Source organism: Mastomys coucha, unplaced genomic scaffold (genome assembly GCF_008632895.1).
Source record: "Mastomys coucha isolate ucsf_1 unplaced genomic scaffold, UCSF_Mcou_1 pScaffold21, whole genome shotgun sequence".
NCBI classification, from domain to species: domain Eukaryota; kingdom Metazoa; phylum Chordata; class Mammalia; order Rodentia; family Muridae; genus Mastomys; species Mastomys coucha.
Genome location: NW_022196904.1, coordinates 75,720,493 through 75,740,687, shown reverse-complemented (window position 1 = coordinate 75,740,687; position 20,195 = coordinate 75,720,493). Strand labels below are relative to the sequence as shown.

General features: G+C 36.6%; 1 protein-coding gene across 1 annotated transcript in view; it reads left to right on the top strand.

The window, feature by feature from the left end:
- Positions 1 to 20,195, top strand: part of Folh1b (folate hydrolase 1B) — an 88,694-nt gene that overhangs the window by 11,519 nt on the left and 56,980 nt on the right. Inside the window, exons 4-6 of the mRNA XM_031384376.1 lie at positions 7,549 to 7,650; positions 16,386 to 16,511; positions 17,862 to 18,048. Of these exons, the coding sequence (XP_031240236.1) occupies positions 7,549 to 7,650; positions 16,386 to 16,511; positions 17,862 to 18,048 (415 nt within the window). The remainder of the gene's footprint in view (positions 1 to 7,548; positions 7,651 to 16,385; positions 16,512 to 17,861; positions 18,049 to 20,195) is intronic.

Here is a 20,195-nt window from a genome sequence, read left to right as displayed (position 1 = left end):
TGAAGATATTTATTGGCCCTTTAAGTTGGAAGTCTTTACTCTCTTCTATACCTATTATCCTTAGGTTTAGTCTCATTGTGTCCTGGATTTCCTGGATGTTTTACATTAGGAACGTTTTTCATCTTGAATTTTCTTTGACTATTGTGTCAATGCTTTCTATGGTATCTTCTGCACCTGAGATTCTCTCTTCTATCTCTTGTATTCTGTTTGTGATGCTTGAACCTATGGTTCCTGACTTTTTCCCTAAGATTTCTATCTCCAGAGTTGTCTCTCTTTGTGATTTCTTAACTGTTTCTATTTCCATTTTTAGGTCCTGGATCGTTTTGTTCAATTCCTTCAACTGTTTGGTTGTGCTTTCCTGTAATGCTTTAAGGGATTTTTGTGTTTTCTCTTTAAGAGCTTGTACCTGTTTACTTGTGTTCTCTTGTATTTCTTCAAGAGAGTTATTCATGTCCTTCTTAAATTCCTCTGTCACCACCATAAGATATGATTTTAGATTCAAATCTTGCTTTTATGGTGTTTTGGGATATCCAGGACTTGCTGTGGTGGGAATACTAGGTTCTAAAGCCTAGGTTCTGAAGTACTAGTTCTAGAAGCCAAGCAGTCTTGGTTTCTTTTGGTAAGATTCTTGCTCTTGCCTTTTGCCATCTGTTGATCTCTGGTATTAGATGTTCTTGCTGTCTCTGGCTGGAGCTTGTTCCTCCTGTGAGTCTGTAAGTCTTTGTAAGCACTTCTGGGAGATCAGCTCTCCTCTGGTAAGACCTGTGCACAGAGAACTGTGGATCAGTCATCCCTCCTGAGTCCTGGAGTCAGAGCACACTCTGAAGACCTGCTCTCTGCTTGCTTGAAAGGTGCAGAGAGGGCTGTGGATCTGCTGCCCCTCCTGAGTCCTTGGGTCAAAGCACTCCCTTGAGACAAGCTCTCCACTTGTGGGGGAAGGGGAAGAGAGGGTTGTGGGTCCACAGTTCTTTCTTTGTGTTGATGGATGTAGAAAGGATCCTATCCCAGCTACCGTGCCACTTTTGAGGTCTGTGTCTCCAGGCTGATCCTGCCTTAGAAAGTTACCGGATAGAAAAATGAAGTTTGATCATGTTCATGTTTGACTTTCTTTTCAAATTGCTATTAAAGTTTTCTGACTAATAATGTATCAATATTTTTATATTTTTTAACAATTTTTATTTGATATTTTCTTAATTTACATTTCAAATGTTGTCCTCTTTCCTGATTTTCCCTCCGCAGACCCCCTATTGCATCCCCCCTACCACTGCTCACCAACCCACCCATTCCTGCTTCCCTATCTTGCGATTTCCCTACACTGGGACATCAAGCCTTCTTAGAACCAATGGGGGCTCTTCCCCCATTGATATCCATTGGGCCATCCTCTGCTACACATGCAGTTGGAGCTATGGCTACCTCCACATGTACTCTTTAGTTGGTGGTTTAGACCTTGGGAGCTCTGAGAGGGTCCTGGTTGGTTAATATTTTTGTTCTACCTATGGGGTTGCAAGCTCCTTCAGCTCCTTCGGTCCTTTCTTTAACTCCTCCATTGGAGACCTTGTGCTCAGTCGTATGGTTGGCTGCAAACATACATGTCTGTATTTGTCATACACTGGCAGAGCCTCTCAGAAGACAGCTAAATCAGGGAATCTGCACACACAATGTAACATTGTTCCTTAATTTAAAACTATTGGTTAAATAAAAATTCCAACAGCCAATATCTGAGCAGAAGAGAAAGACTGGAGTTTCTGAACTGGGGTCAGAGGAGAAACACTAGGAGTAAAGGGAGAAAGTAGAGTGAGCAGAAGATGCCATGTGGTAAGAGTCTTCAAAACGTGGCCATAAGAGCTGACCAATTAGAGTTAGTAGTAGCCCAGTCACAACATAGCAAGGTATAACTTGGGATTCTTGACAGGAAAGTACACATAATAGCATAGATGGTAGATATCTGCCCAGCTTTACTACTGATTTAGGTTTATTATAAATATAAAGATTGTATATTTTTTTCTGGGAACTGGAGGAGGGATGGGATGGGGATTTCCAGGTGGGAAAACAAGAAAGGGAATAACATTTGAAATGTTAATAAAGAAAATATCCAATAAATAAAGTAACATTAAAACTTAAAAAAATAAATACTTTCTACAACAGATATCACTACAGTGAGATACAGAAATACAAACTTTAATTTAAAAAGAATAAATATCCATTCCTCTGTTGAAGGGCATCTGGGTTCTTTCCAGCTTCTGGCTGTTATAAATAAGGCTGTTATGAAGACAGTGAAGCATGTGTCCTTGTTAGATGTTGGAGCATCTTTTGGATATAAGCCCAGGAGTGGTATAATTGGGTCCTCAGGTAATACTATGTCCAATTTTCTGAGAAACTGCCAGACTGATTTCCAGAGTGGTTGTACCAGCTTGCAACCCCACCAGCAATGGAAGAGTGTTCCTCATTTTCCACATCCTCACCAGCATCTGCTGTCTTCTGACTTCTTGGTCTTAGCCATTCTGACTTGTGTGAGATAGAATCTCAGTGTTGTTTTGATTTGCATTTCCCTGATGACTAAGGATGTTGAACATTTCTTTAGGTGCTTCTCGGACATTCAAGTGTCCTCAGTAGAGAATTCTTTTTTTAACTCTGTCTTCCATTTTTAATAGGGTTATTTCATTGTCTGGATTCTAATTTCTTAAGCTCTTTGTATATAGTTGATATTAGCCCTCTATTGGATGTAGGATTCGTAAAGATCTTTTCCCAATCTGTTGATTGCCCGTTTGTCCTATTGACATTGTCCTTTGCCTCTCAGAAGCTTTGCAATTTTATTAGTTACCATTTGTCAGTTCTTTACTTTAGAGCATAAGTCATTGGTTTTTTGTTCAGAAACTTTTCCCTGGTGTACATATATTCAAGGCTCTTCCCCACTTTCTCTTCTATTAGTTTCAGTGTATCTGGTTTTATGTGGAGAAAATATGGTACCTTTATGCAATGGAGTACTACTCAGCTATTAAAAACAATGAATTCATAAAATTCTTGTGTAAATGTATGGAATAAGAAAATATCATCCTGAGTGATGTAAGCCAATCACAAAAGAACACACATAGTATGCATTCACTGGTAAGTGTATATTAGTTCAAAAACTCAGAATACCCAAGGTACAATTCACAGACCATATGAAGCTCAAAAAGAAGGAAGACCAAAGAATGAGTGCTGTGGTTCTTCTTAGAAGGCATAACAAAATATTCATGGGAGCAAATACAGAGACAATTTGTGGAGCAGAGACTGAAGGAAAGGCCATCCAGAGACTGCCCAACCTGGGAATCCATCCCACATACAGTCACCAAATGCAGACACTATTGTGGATGCCAAGAAGTACATGCTGTCAGTAGCCTGATGTAGCTATCTCCTGAGAGGCTCTGCCAGAGCCTGACGTATACAAAGGTGTATCCTTGCAGCCAACTGTTGAACGGATCACAGGATCCCCAATGGAAGAGTTAGAGAAAGGACTGAAGGAGCTGAAGAAGTTTACAACCCCATAGGAAGAACAACAATATCAACCAACCAGAGCTCCCAGTGTCTAACTCACCAAACAGTGAGTACACATGGAGGGACCCATGACTCCAGCTGTGTATGTAGCAGAGGATGGTCTTGTTAGGCATCAATGGGAGAAGGGGCCCATGGTCCCTTGAAGGTTTGGTGTCCCAGTGTAGGGGAATAGGAAGGTAGGAAGGCAGGAGCAGATAGGTAGGTGGGGGTACACCCTCAGAGAAGCAACAGGGAGGTTGTTTCTAGGGGAGTGGGTGAATCAGAAAAGGGGATAACATTTGAAATATAAACAAATAAAATATCGAGTAAAAACAAGAAAAAAGTTTAAATAAAAGTAAGATGCACTTTTCTACTTTGCCTAATTTTTATGGCTTTGGCCAACATTATTCACATAATTTCATATTTTATAATGTATTCAACAACTAAAGATATATTTAATATTGATTTTCTGTTTTATCCTTATTGCTTTTGTCAGAGATATGCCATTTTACTAATGTATTCAAACCATAAACTTTTTTTTTATTTTAGATATTTTCTTTATTTACATGTAAATTTCTCCATTCCCAGTTCATAAACTTTATTTATTTAGTCTTGAGAGATTTGTACCTTTATCTTTTACTAATGATGTACTTATTTTAGATTTCTTTACCATCTTTTTAATGACTTTGCTACTCATTGTAGCATCTTCTGAAGAATGTTTAGCTTAACAATATCCAGTCTTTAATAAAATATGAAGTTCAAGTTCTCTTATAACTGCCTCAAATTACTGTCACAAGTTTAGCTAAGAGGTATTTTAGTAATCTTTGATATCATTGATGTGAAATTGTTTTCTAGTTTATATTTCTTCTTAAACTATTTTTTTATTTACTTTTAATTTTTTAAGACAAAATTTCAGTAGGTCACAGTAATCTGGAATTAAAATACTCTTACCTCACTCTCTCCAGTTCTGGTATTACAGGCATGCATTACCATGCTTAGCTCAGAATTTTTATGTTTATTCTCATTGTCAGGTTTAAAATGATTTAAAACATATATACATTGTGATTAGGTTATCTGGTTTATAGTAGAGAATTGTGGTGGTTTGTTTTTTTCAACATAATACAATAAAGACATATTTGGAAGAGGCAATATTCATTAAGAAAACACTTCTTGGAACAATAGGATTGCTCTGAAGACAAGTATTTGATGTATTTTCTTGATTAATGATTGATGTGACCGGGGCAAACTACTGTAGACTGGTGGACTAGGGCCAGTAAGCAGAAGAGGGTGGGGTGGTGATCGGGGGAGGGAACAGGGATTTGTTTTTGTTTTTTGTTATTTTATTTTATTTTATTTTTTTCTTTTTTTTGGAGGGGAACCTGGGAAAGGAGATATTGTATGACATGTAAATAAAGAAAATATATAATAAAAAATAACATATGAATGAACATCATTAATAAAAAGAAGGAAAGAAAGCAGGTTGAGCAAGTCATGAGGAGTAAGCCATTAGGTAGGATTCTTCTGGGGATTTTGCTTCAGTACCTTCTTCCATGTTCCTGCCTTAATTTCCTGCACTGACTTCAGCGATGGATTATAAAATATAAGTTGAAATAAATTCTTTCTCCCACATTAATTTTGGTCATGATGTTTTATCACAGTATTAGAAACTCAACTAAGACATAATAATTGAAGCTTATGCTTGAAGTTAGTTTGTTGTTAATTTGTATAAATGTTCTGTTTCTTTGGAAATTTAAATGAAAAACTTTAAATAACTTATTATAAAACAGGCAAAATATCCACACATAGTGGCATATACAGGGCTAACCTGCATTATATAGCCAAAATCTATAAAAAAGCAAAAAACAAAAAACAACAACAACAAAAAAAAACAAAGATAAAACTTAAAAGATGTTGAGTAATCACTTTAGGAAAAAAACTTACATGAATAATTTACCTCTGCATAAATTAAAAATACAAAATAAATAATAAGATATTGGAAGGGTAAAATATGGAAGTTTAGAACGCAAAGTTCTTAAAGACAGATGCTAGAAATGCTGCAGAAAAATAGCTAAATATAAAATATGACAAAGTCAATATCCTAAAACTGATAGGTATTATCTGAGATTAAAGATGTCTTATAAGTTCTGTCCAAAATACAAAATACAAAAATGTATGCCCTGCCTATCATAGTATAGCTTTAATGCTCAATATAATGATTAACTTTCATGTTGTTGTTCTGTGATTAATAAAGACAGAGAATGTAACATTAAAGAGAGAGTGCAGCCCAATAATAATTATGCATATACCACTGAACCATTATACAAGATGAAATCTCCAAACTCACATATACCAATGAAATGTTGATGCTGTGTCATCTATATGATAAGTACTAGAAATGAAGTCTTTGTATGTATGAGTTTATTCTTTGTCTAGTCCTTCCCAAAAGACTTCATTTATATCTAGTGGTTTTGTTTGTGCCCTATGATCTTTCTTATTACTTTGTATGTCTTTTAAAGGCTTTACTTAAAGTATAATGCAGCATAATAATTTCTGCTGAGCTTCAAGCAGCACTACCAGCTGGATACTACTCTAAAATAAATTTCCCCCCAGAGACATCTTATACCATCTAAGTAGTGAATGGGGAAATGTTGTAGACTCATTGATGCCTCGTCTTGTACCACCATTTTCTGTATAATCAGTTTATACCTAACTTATCTTTAACCATAACAAATACTGTTCTTTGAAGACCAGCTATATGCAGTACTCTCCTGAAGAATTCATTTCCTAAAGCATAGTCAGGCTATATCAATATCTGTGTTCTTTTTATAGGAATTTCTTTTTTGATAGATCCAACTGAGAAAAAAATGGATTCTCATATTCTATTCAGCTTTATCACTTGTGTTAATTAACTTATGAAACTTTATTTTAGCTATAGGTTTTGTGGTCTCAGTCCATAATCAAAGGGTTCCATTTCATTGAACCTTTAATGAGGCAATGCATGAGGATGATGCTGGGAACAGAGTCCTTTAAGCTCATACTGTCCACTTATGGATCACCTACGAGGCCCCATCTCATAAAGAATGCACTTTCTCTTGATACTGCTGTCCTAAAACAACCAATCTGTTAACACATGGGCATTGGGGAATATTCAGTATCCAAACCTATGATGCAGAATTTAATGTTACCTTTCAGAATTCCTGTTGCATATCTAAGTTCATTTGTTTGCTACTTTTTCTTAATATTCCTTGCTTTTTCAATTCATTGATAATATACTTAAGTAGATACACAAATACATATTTTGGTTAGTGTTTTTCATTGTTTTAAATATGAATGTTGTTCAGTGTGTCCAGATACTTTTAAGGCTGTAATCCTCAAATATAAAATTTTTATTAACACAAATTTGATATTTATGTGATCTCTAAATAATTACTGTAACAATATTATAAATGAGAACCTTTACTATGTAAGATTACATATTTGAGAACTTTAAAAAATGTCTGGTGATATATTCTGCTTAAATGGAAGCTGGTGCTTGTGAGATTTGATGGCATCAGCATGAGGTCGAATCTCTTCTAGCCTACCATGGAACACCTGTGTATTTGGGCTGTGTATTTGTTTGTAGCAGACAGGGATGTATATTTCTCTATAAAGCTTGTCATCAATTCTACCTTTCCTTATGATACAGTTGTCTTCATTTTGGGGAAGCCAAGTCTGTTTCAACTTCCTTCTTATTTACCCACAAACAGAATTTAGCTAGTTCCTAATGATGTTGGACATGATGATGATGATGATGATGATGATGATGATGATGATGATGATGATGATGATGATGATGATGATAGATTTACATCTAAAATGATTCTGAGAACAAGGTCTAAATTTTTCCATCTCTGCACATTGCTCACAGTATCAGGTGTTAATATGAATTTTGAAATTACTAAATGATAACTGGAAGGAGACATGGATGCATGTTTCTTGCTTGCTTATGATAAGCTTTAATTGATTTGCTTTTGTGTCTTTTGTTTATTTCTCTAGATTTTCAAAACATCATTATCTGAACTGCCACCCCCAGGATATGAGAATACATCAGATGTAGTGCCACCATACAGTGCCTTCTCTCCACAAGGGACACCAGAGGTAATAAGGCAGCACAGCACAATACAAACGATGAGCAGAAGCCCCATTTCATTCCATATTTAGGCAATAAATAAAAGGTAACAAGAGGGATTTCTATGTAATTCAAAATTATTCCATTTTCACATCTAAGAAACTAGGCTTCCTTAATAATGAAAAATTATTAATTTTTCATGGTGCTTTTGAAAATGAAATATGCTGCAATAAGATGAACAAATATGCATATTTATTGACTTTGCACAAACACCCACTTTTCATTTTATTAAATTACTTTACTTATTTATACTCCAAAGATTGTCTCCCTTCCCTGTCCCCATCTCTGACTTCGTTTCCCTCCCCCACCTTACTCCTACAAGCATTCCTCTTCCCAGAGATATCAAGTTTCCCCAAGATTAAGCACATCCTCTCCTATAGAGTCTATACAAGGCAGCCCACAGCTACAGATGTTCTTGGGGCCATAAACCAGCCCATGTATGCTACTTGGTTTTTGGCTTAGTCTCTGGAAGCTCTGAGGGGTCTGAGTTAGTTGACACTTCCTATGGCGTTGGAGTCTGAGGTCCCCTCATTTCCTTCAGTCCTTCCTTTAACTCTTCCATATTTGTCCCAGACCTTAATCCAATGCTTGGCTGAAAGTACTTGCATTTGTTCCAGTCAGTTGATAGTAGAGCCTTTCAGAGAATAGCCTTGCCAGGCTCCTGTCTGCATGTGCAAGATGACCTCAGTAATAGTGTCAGGCTTATTTGTGTACACTTGGAATGTATCCCAAGTTGGGCCAGGAACAGGGTGCCCTTTCTCAGTCTCTGCTCCAGTTTGTCCCTACATTTCCTTTGGACAGGAACAATTCTGGGTTAAAAATTTTGTAGATGGATATGTGATCACTTGACTCAAGTAGGGGCCACGTCTACAAACACTCAATTCTGTGTAATCAAAACTCTATTAATGTACAGAGTGTTGACATTAATTCAGAAAATTCCCTTAATTTTGCACACCATTGAGGCAATCATTTCTCTGTTCTGTGTGTGTGTGTGTGTGTGTGTGTGTGTGTGTGTGTGTGCGTGTATGTGTGTGTGTGTATTAATTTTCATCACTATGTGAAAGGAAAATGCCTAAGATAAGCAACTGAAATGATGGAGGATTTATTTTATTTTGACATATAGTTTTGAAGGTTTGGGTCCATGGTTACTTGAGTCCTAAGGTAACATAAAAAGACATGTTTTAATAGATTCTCAATCTTGTTCTGTTCAGGGTGATGGTGTGGAATTGTGCTTCCACCATGCACTATGGAATCCATGACCATCCAAGCATCCCTTAGTCCAAACACACCACCAATCAATTTGGTGAGAAGAAAGGGATCAGGAAAGAGGCCTCTATGATCCAACCCAAGTATCTTAGCTAAAAGGAAAATCATTGACTTATTTTTCTTTCTCTCTTTTTATTCTGTACTGTCCTAAATTTTATTTCTATTTTTAGTATTTATTTTTTATGTTTCCTTTCTCTTACTCTTTGTCAGGTTTTTCCCTTTTAAAATCTGGTTTTCATTTCCTTCTTTTTCCAGTTCTCATGTTTCCCTTTTATTTATGTTTAAGCTTATGTTTATGACCATATTTATATTCACAATTATATTTATTCTTTTATTTAGATTTATATTTCAGTAATCTATTATTGTTTCATTTTTATTAGATTTTATTCTCTTAGTGTATTCTGTGTGTACTTTTGTTCCTTTCTATGGCCAGTACTGAAGTGGTATGGCTATTGATAACTGCACTTTGCTGTATCCCTGCATATAGTTTGATATGATGGTGTTGCTGTGGTCTATTTTCTCCCTTGAGTGGTAGTGGAGAATAAGCCCTCAGGGGAAGGAAGCTAAGAGGATCCTTGTTTAAAAGTGGAAGAGGGACTGGAGAGCTGACTTACTGATTAAAAGCACTCTGCTCTTCCACAGGACCGTGGGTTCATTCCCATCAATCACACTGGGTTCACAACTGTCTGTAACTCAAGTCCAAAGTTATTCAAAGGCCTCCTCTGTCTTCTTCGGGCACCAAATATACATGTGATAGGTGCATATACATACAAGCAAGCAAATTATCTGTAAACATTAAAACAAATAATACAATAACACAAAATAAAGTTTTTAAGTGGAAGAGTGATACTTTTCCCTATGACTCTTCTTGGAGTTCTTAACTCTTCAGATAAAAAGGTGAATCTTATCAAAATGGACAGTGAAAGAACCCATATACTGTCGGGTACCCCCTCTGGACCCCAAGCTAAGCACAGACTACAACCAATTACCAATTTCCAATCACAAAGCAAATACAAAGAGATCCTTTATTAAATGTTCAGGAACCATTTAGGATAGGCTAAGGCTGGCAGATGACCTTCCTGGAGGCTACCCATTGTTTTTGCTTAGTTTACAATGGGTGAGCACTATGGCAAGTTACCAAAGAGACTTCATCTTAGGATTGCTTCTTGCACCTGATATGGTTTTCCTACTATTATTAAATTAATATGATAAGCTTTGGATAATAGCCTATCTTATTGATCAGATTTCCTTCAGATTAACATAAAGATGAACTTTCTTGAATTAATGCTGTTTAGGTGAATTAATGATTCTGAAGAATTCTTGATTTGATTCAAATAATTTTAGGAAGAATGTTTTAAGCAATGGTTTTAATTTCTTTGCTAGAAAGATGTAGTAATGTTTGAATCAAGACTAGAATGTGCCCACTACTCATATAGTAAGTTAAGCCTACATAATAAGAAATACAATGAGCTCATTGCATTAGAAAGAGAAATAGACTTGGTACAAATTTGAGTTTAAGAAAAAAATCATTCAACTCCAAGGATAAAGCCACAGGCATTCACTATAATAAAGCAAGGCCACATAAAAGCTGCTGCTTTAAACTTATAATGAGCATATTAGAATGAAATATGGTTTTGTACTTAATATTAACATTTCTATATTTCTCATTTTATGTAGAATTTTATCTCTGAGGTAATTTTCTAAAGAATGTTTTGTCTAAGAAGGTAGAAAAAGGCCACAGAAAAGGAACATGTTGTTGGTTGGATGGTTTGACCTTGGAGGTCTACCCAATCTAGCCATCCATATGTAAATGTCTGTCTATATGCATGTGTGTAAGTATATGTGTGTGTGTGTGTGTGTGTGTGTGTGTGTGTGTGTGTGTAAGCATACATGGATATTTGTGGAGAGTATGAGACAAGTAGTTGGGCCCAAGAATAATGTGAATGTGTTAATATGTAAATGAGACTGTGAGTAAAATGTAAATGTATGTATGAATGTATATGTGTCTGTGCATATTTTCCTGTATAAAGCATCTTAATTCTTCTCCATTCCTTCCTCTCTTTTCCATTCCTTTCTCTCTATTTCTCTGTATGATTTGTTTAATCAACCATGTCAGTGAAAGGTTTCTGGTTGATTGGCTAGAAGAGTGAGCCCTATCAATAAATCCTTTACCTAATCTCTCTGCTATTAATAACAAGTATTAGTATATCCAGAGACATGCAGCTCCTGGCCTCAGAGTAACGAAAGTCAAGGTATGTCAAGCTGAGAAACTGTCTCACTACTGGGATACAGAGTGCCAGAGCACTGAAGCCACTCACGGGAGGCAGAATGTATATGTATATAGTATGTAATAGGGGCCAAGCCCTTGTTCTTCTGGAAGAGTTCTTGTGTGGTTCTCAGTCTCCTATGCATCCAGACTCCACTTCAGACTTGAGGAGAGAGGAGAATGGTGGTCGAGGGGCCACATTTTTCTTACATACCAGGAAGAAAGGGGATGGTTCAGCTCAGGACCATGTGGAATCTGGTTTGGTTCCAAGTGAGTACCTGGAGTACAGAGGAGCTGAAAGAGAGAAGGCCTTCTCCAAAAGATTAAGGCAAGGCTCTTTATGAGGAAGGCTCCCCTCCCTGTCCCTCCGCCCCCAGCACAGCCAACCTTGATGAAGGAGAATGTCCTTTCTTGTCCAAACTGTTTTATTTTACAGAGGATGCAAATGCATAATATACATATGTCTCACTCAGGATGAATCAGGGATTAGATACCTTTTTAAGGGAGGAATGGCCAGGAAGGGAAGCTCATTGGCTAAACATCCAGAACCTATCTAGATACCGCAATAGCATGGAGAACACTGGGGTTTCATGCTACATAAACAGTTGTTATGGTCCTCTCAATGGGATATCATGGTTATATGTTCCAGGACAGGTAGAGCTTGGCAGGGAGCTGGTTCCACACCTACTACTCTCAATTCTGAGATTTCCTATGGTTTTGAACCTGCTTTAACCTTACCAGTTTTGTCTGGTGGCATGGTCTACTTGCCCCACAAAGAAGGATATACCTTGTTTTATATATATATATATATACACATATGGTATATATATCTCCTACTGGAATTACTCTGATATTCCCATAGTAAGTAAGCTGCTTGAGAGTTTGTGAGGACAGCTGAGGACAGGTCTTTCCTGATATAAGAGAAGGCAGAAGAAAGGGGCTGGTCTATACCTATTTAGGTGACATTATGGAGACAGGTTTTATACTACAGAAAGCAATCAGTAGAGAGACTTGAGTTCTCAGCAAGCCCATCAGTTTGAATACAGAGGCTTATTATAAGTATCTGGAAGAGACCAGTGTAGTGCCAGCCTCAGGTCCCTGCCTTAGCCAGCAGTATGCATTAGTGGGAAAGAGAAAAGTTGAGGATTATCTGAGCATAGAGTTTCCCTAGTTTGAGGAGGACAGGCAGACGCCTAGTCACCTGGACAACAAGGCACCTGGGATATGTTGTGGTGGCTGAGTGCCTTCATGCCATGCCATGCGTATCTTAAGCCTTGGTGCCCTCCTCCAATGTAGTATGAGAGTAAACCAACCAACCCTTCATGGGAAGAACAGGGCCCTGGGAGAAGGAAGTGGAGATTTGGCCTCAGAGGCAGGTGCTCATGTATAGAGAAGTAGGTGTGATGGTCATTTGTAGTGGCCACTGTGATAGTCATCCACACTGCTCATTGTGGTTATTAGCTGTCATTTTCATTTTCACTGTGGTGGTTAGGTATGGTACCCATTGAAATGATCACTTATGGTAGTCCACTGGTTTATGCTCCTTGCAAGTACCTTACCTATTCTTTTGGTATAAAATACATAATTTGCTCCTAAACGACCATTATTTTACATCAGTATCATACTGTTTTTGAGGGTTTCTCTGTATACAGTAAACATAGAATGAAATTGTAATGTTGTCGTAAATAAGGTGTTATCCAATATCTAACCTATGCATCTGTTGGTAATATGTAAGTGTACCTCTTCCCTCACATTTTTATAAACACAGAAAATTATGTAACTACCTTTTTGTTTATTTTAATTTATTTTAATTGATGTTTCTCTTGATTACAAATAAGGTTGCTCATACCTCAGCATATATATTTATCAGCTAACCAGGTTTTTCACTTTATATATGACTAATTATAGCCCTTTTCCTTTCTTGGTGAGTTTCTGACATTTTTACTATTGAGTTTTAGCAGTTGATTCAGTATTTTAAGTCTATAATACAACCCTAACACTTTCAGATTTTGCAACTATCTTCTAAGTTTTCAATAATTGGCTTGTTTTCTCTATATTTCTCTTTATTTCAAGACACACCAAATATTGATTTTGTCAAATTTTCTACATATATTTTTGTACTATAAACATTCCAAAATTGGCTACATTATTTGTAATATGTCACCACAAAGAGAAGCATATGATTACATATATAATATTCCAAATACTAACAAAGCTTAATTTCAAAGATAAGATTAATTTGCCTTCTCAGTATCACATATATGGACAAATACCATGAGATCCTAGTACTTGTAGCGATGGAATATAGTTTAGAATTACTGAAAAACTTCAAAAATCTTAGAGGTTTATTTTAATGTGTACAAGTCAAGGAGCACCATGTATTGCGGTGTAAAAAAGTTGTATGTGCCGAGCAGTGATGGCACATGCCTTTAACCCCAGCACTTGGGAGGCAGAGGCAGGTGGATTTCTGAGTTTGAGGCCAGCCTGGTCTACAGAGTAAGTACCAAGATAGCCAGGGCTACACAGAGAAACCCTGTCCCAAAAAACAAAAAACAAAAACAAAAAGGTTGTATGTGAAAACAGATTATACTTGTAAATAGGTTTATAGTGCATTATGAAGACAAAATTATAGCCATACCCAGATTAGTTTGATGTTTTATAGGGTAACTCAATGAAACCCACTAAATTTGTAATTATATGATTATTCTACTTTTAAGAAATCACAGTAACTTATGCATGGTGTCTAAGGCTTATAATTCCAGAGGTCATAAGAATGAGACAGGAGGATTGCTGTGAGTTTGAGACCAGTCTGGCCTACATTTTTTTTAAACTCCTTTCTAAAAAGAAATCCTAAACATTGTTATTTCTTTCCTTCAAACATGCTTGAATTCTTTCACATTGAACAGAGATAGAAAGAGCATATTCTCCATGGGATTGACATATATACACTAAGAGAAGGCTCATGTGTTGACTGCTGTAAATCTTGGGCCAACTCTAACCAAGCCAAGAGAGTATTTATTCTTTATTAATTATGTATATATCTTGGGTATATGCAGTATATTTCTCTATTACTAATTCTTGAGTCTATGTCATCTGAATTCTGTGGAAGGAATGATACTGATTCAAAAATTAGGCAATTTAAAATTTGCAACTTCACAATGTGTTTACTAATACTGTAGTATTTCTCAGGCTTTAATCTATGTCATAAGTGGAGGGTTTGCAAAGCACAGATTGTAGCTCTTACAAGGTCCTGTGTGATGTAGTTCTCCAGTACCATTCTCTGAGAACCACTGATTTTCTCACCAAAATTTTCATGTTGATAAGGGCAGGCAAATAGAAGCTTGAGAGAATAAGAAAAAATTCTAAGCCATGCGGATCATTTTATTCACAGTCATAGAACAATAGCACAGTGTAAATCATACAAGAAGACCATTGTCTAAAACCAAACTGATTTTCTAACTGAGAATGCAACTTGCACAGAGGGTTATATATTTGTTACTTTTGTCTACTAGGTTTTAAACCAATATCTTCCCTAATCCCATCTCCAGAATAATTTCTGTTATGATGAGTGCAATTTTATCAAAAGATAGCTATTATTATACAATATTTAAACCATTTGAAGTATTCCCCAAAATTGTGAGTTTCTGGGAAATTTTTGTTTTTTGTTTTGTTTTGTTTTGTTTTGCTTTTTGTTTTTTTGGTTTTTTTTAGTGAGAACTTACTGGCAAATTTAAGATATGTGAACAGGCCAATTTAATATTTCTTTCTCTGTACCTCACTCTCCTTTCTTTTCTCTTCTACCTCTCTCTTCTCTTTTTCTTTCTTCCTTTCTTTCTTTTTTTGGATAAGTTAGTGGTACCACCACATGCATAGTTCTTAGGTCATCTCCTGGAACATATGAAACCTACCAGTGGCCACTCTTTCAGGAAAGAATGATTCTCCCTCTTTTATCAGTTAACTGTCAATAGTTCCTAAAAGTCAGGGCTTCACCCATCTATGCAGGAAATTTGGTTGGCTTATTCTTCTGCTGGTAACCATGGGGGCTCAGAGTTCCTGAATGCAACTGCCGCTGCCTCAAGGAGACAACATTTTAGAGCACTTATCTCCATCCACAGCTCTTATATTCTTTTGGAGAACTTCCCATGCACCCAAAACAGATCATTAACTAAAGAGGAATCTTGGCAATGTACTTTAGAGCCATTCTATAGCAAAAGTTTCTAAGCTAATATTTAAGGAAAAAAGGAATTGACAAAATTATAACAGTACAGCAAAATATAGTCATATGTGGGCTTGTGGTTTGATTATAACTAGTATTTTTGTGGTATCATTTATTGAGCCTAGAGGCTGCTATGTACTGAATAAATGTTATACCACTTAGCTATGTTTTCACACTTTGTTCATACTTTTAAAATGCAAGTAGTTAAGTAATAAATATCTACAAGCAGATTTTAAATTCCTTCATATATAAATGAACACCTGTGCTATTGTTTCTAAAATGTTGCTATTTATAGTATGTGGAAAATGATATTACAAAGCAGACACTTGTTTTCATAAAGGTTTGATTAACATGTTTTTTTAGATATTTGTGCAAAAAATGAATGTGTATGTTACTTTTCAGAATTCCTTTAGGATTAGGTTAGAGGGTGAAAAGCATTTTAGAAAATGCCTTTACAAATAACAGTGTTGAGACTTAAGAATGACTCGATGCTTGCATGTGATCATGCAAATTATTAAAACAAGGCCTCCTGAAACACAAGGCCTTTTTTGGTCTCTGTGGTTTGCGAAGACTCACTATGCTCCAATTTAAATGTGCACTCTAAAGAGAAGAAAACATTCATCAAATGTTGCTAAATCTATGGTGACTGACATTTTTCAGATTACATGTAGCAACTTGAGTACTAACATAATTCTTTTGGAGGTATTTCTACATCTTTACTTATTCAGGGAAAGGAAAAGGAAAATTTATCATTTAATTCACGTGTCTTCCAACCTGTCAAATTATGTTTTTAATTTAAATTAAATTGACTTTCCAATGACTGTCTCAGTTGAGACTCATCTTTCATGGCCCTCTTGGGTGGTTTAGCCTTATCCCTCTTTAAATACAAAACATCTGTCATTCACAGATACCTCCATATGCTACATTTTATACTAAATCATTCCTCATCTCAACAGGGGGATCTAGTGTATGTCAACTATGCACGAACTGAAGACTTCTTTAAACTGGAACGTGAAATGAAGATCAATTGTTCTGGGAAGATTGTGATTGCCAGATATGGAAAAGTGTTTAGAGGAAATAAGGTAAAGAAATGATGTCCTTTCAGGATAGTAGAGAGACTGGAGATCATAGGGTTTAGTTAAATAGATATACTCCCTTGTTTCCTTATAAGTAAAATCTTTGTTCAAAAAAGTCAGAGCAAAACACACAGATAAGTAGGAGTGATGGGCCTATTTTTTAGTAAGTATAGAGAAATAGAAAAAATGAGGGAGATAGGATTATAGTTGGATGAGTATAATCTGAGCACATGCTATTCATGTATGGATTGGCTATAATTAACTCCACTGTTTTTTACAAGTTGATAACATTTTAAAAGTTCATCTCTTTCCCTAACCTAAAGTGTTATAATGATATATTTTACAATTTTTCTGAGATCATTATTCTTTTATCTCTGTACATTCCACTTTATACAGAAGACACACTAACAAAAAAAGTGGTTTTGAGTTGTGTTGTTGAAATTCTGTCTCTATTTGCCAGAGTAGATGCAGCATGTATTCTGTACCTGCAAGATTCTGTGACCTACCAACAAACACAAAGAAACTCAAAATGGCTTTCCCACTAGCTTACAGTACCTTTGTTTTATATATGATCTTCAAAGATTTTCTAATTAAATTCAATATGGATCATTATTATAACTAGTGCAAGGAGTCTTCATGTCTTTTCAGCCAGACATTTAATGGGAACTTGTCTTAGGGAGTCTACACACTTGTTCTTCTTCTAGAAAACAAGAAGGTGTTATAGTAAATCTCTAACCCAAATATGCCTGGGCAATGAAAACACAACTCAATTAATATGAATACAAGCTGTGCACCTAGATTGGTCAGATCTACCACTACACTACCATCTTCCCCATCTATGAGACTCCTTATAACTTGCGGTTTCTCCAAGCCTCAAGCTTCTGCTCCACTTTCCAATCACCAGTTCTAGCTGTTGTTTTGTAAATAAAGGTGGGAAGAAGTCTTACAGGAAATCCCCTGAGTGCTGACTCATTCCTTGTTCACAACTTCTCACAGGAGAACAGAATTAACATCAATTATAATTAGCCCCAGGGCTGTCCAAGATAAATTCTTGTTCCCACTGTGATGGGAGTGTTTTACATTTGCTATTCTGCAAAGCCTTCAATTTTTAGATTATAATGTGGGATATATGCCTACTGGCACTTACCTGTAGACACTTGAGACTCTGAGACAGGAAGACTACAAGCTTAAGCCCTTTCTGGGTGAATTAATGTTCATCCTTGAAATCTCAGTGAGACCTGGTTTTTAAAATAGGAGATGAAGCTTAACTATTTGTGTAATGTGATTTTGGCATCTGCCATTATTAAGTCTGTAGCAACTTACCTAAACTGAGAAAAGAAACACCATGTTTTCTAGGTTAAAAATGCTCAACTGGTAGGTGCAAAAGGAATCATTCTGTACTCAGACCCTGCTGACTACTTTGTTCCTGGGGTGAAGTCCTATCCAGATGGCTGGAACCTCCCTGGAGGTGGTGTCCAAAGGGGAAATGTCTTAAATCTTGACGGTGCAGGTGATCCCCTCACACCAGGTTACCCAGCAAATGGTGAGTGACCAGATTCCCAACCATCATATCTATTGACCATTTCAAATGATGTAAAAAATTTCTTTGTAAAAATGACTAACATACTTTTTATTGTTTTTCATCCTAGAAATAAAAAAGTTTCAAATTCTGAAAATTATTTGATCATGAACCTTATACCATAACTTAAGACTGCAAGTTTGGAACACTGACTTTTTGAAATATTAAAATGTACAATGGTCCATGTTCAATATAAGATATGACACAGGTGGGCAAAACCAGAACACAACAATATATTTAAAATAATTTTGTAGTAGCATATGTGAATGCCAACATTGAATGTTGGTTAAAAAGGAATATGAGTGGACTCATGTCTCTTCTACTCTGCTTTTTTTTCTGACCGTGAGTTTTGGCCAGGTTGGCTATTCTTATTAAAGAACTATACTCACAATTTAGAATTTTCATGAGGACAATTTTTAATTTTCCAGTAATGAATAGAAAATCAAAGACCCTCAAAAAGTCATTAAGTAGTTCTCCTAGGATAGAATCTTGACAGTGCACTAAGGATGCAGAAGTCTTTGCTGCTTCTCAATAATAAGTAAAAATTGCCAAGTAATGTTTCCTAAAAGACAGCTTCTGAATACCTTACAGGCCAGAGGTATTATGATCTTTGTCTTGGGGGAAAATGAGACTAAGCATTAACAGTCTGGCCACATTCACTACACCACTAAGTAGGAGATTGGAGTTCAAAGTCACAGTGTGGCTTCAGAGTCCACATTCTTGTCTTTTGATGAAACACTGCCTAGTCAAGCATTAACAAACAAGGTAAATTGTTTTGGGTGCACTTTACATATCAGATGATGTCTATAAAATCTGTGCTCACTTAGTTGCATAGTTTGGAACAGAGCAAAATTGTATAACTCAGATCAAAGAGTTTGCCCATGTACTTATGATGTTTACATATTGATTTTTCATCTCTGATCTATCAAATCATATATATTTGAAAAGCATGTTTGGAGGGTTTGTTCTTAAACCTATTCTTAAAATACAGACCACTGACATAGATATGTTCATTATTTAAAATAACTTTATATTACTTTACTGTTAAGCAGTGTCACATTGTGGTGAAGAGCCATTGGTAGGCTTTCCATGATTCAGTATATGACCCCACACTCATTTACATAAAAGCAGTATAAAATGGGCTCAGTGGTTATTAATACAATGTTATATAGGAAGTTGGAGGGAGAAAGAGGGAATGAATACAATCAAAATATATGTATACATTCATGAAATTTTCAAAGAATATAAAAAAGAAAAGAACCCTCCAATATAAACATATAAAGGGACATATAAATGGAAAGAAATACCATGGGATTTTTATTTACTTTTAATTTCTACACTTAAAAAAAAGTTTCTTCCAAGATGTTATGCCTATAAGCTAAAATTGTGAAAATAAAATAAAGTAAATTGGAACTTTTATTCATGATCTGAGCATTTAAAATGTTGGACTTTTCGCAGGAAGACATGTAATTTGAATGGATAACATTTGTTACTTTTGGGGCCCTTAAATTTTCATGATCAATTAAACTTTACTTTTTCCCTATTTTACTTTAATTAAAAATAGATTATTTTGAGTGAGAGCTGCCATCTTCTCTCCGGTGAGTTCCTAAGCCGGCAACAGTCAGCAGGGAGGCATAGACCCCAAGAGTTGCAGGGGAGCCGCCAGGCAGCAGGGACAGGATCCTCTCAGCTTCCAAGTGGCAGAGGGGGATCTGCTACCTTAGCTGCCCCTCCCTTGCACGAGGCGGGTCTGCCTCCAGGGACCTCTTTGACCCTGACTCTCCAGTGAGAGCTGCCATCTTCTCTCTGGTGAGTTCTTAAGCCTGGAACAGTCAGCAAGGAGACACAGACCCCAAGAGTCGCAGGGGAGCCACCGGGCGGCAGGGACAGAATCCTCTCAGCTTCCAAGTGACAGAAGTGGATCAGCGATCTTAGCTGCCCCTCCCTTGCACGAGGCGGGTCTGCCTCCAGGGACCTCTTTGACCCTGACTCTCCAGTGAGAGCTGCCATCTTCTCTCCATGAGTTCCTAAGCCGAGAGCAGACAACAGAGAGGCACAGGCCCCACGAGTCGCAGGGGAGCCTCCAGGTGGCAGGGACAGGACAAGCTCCG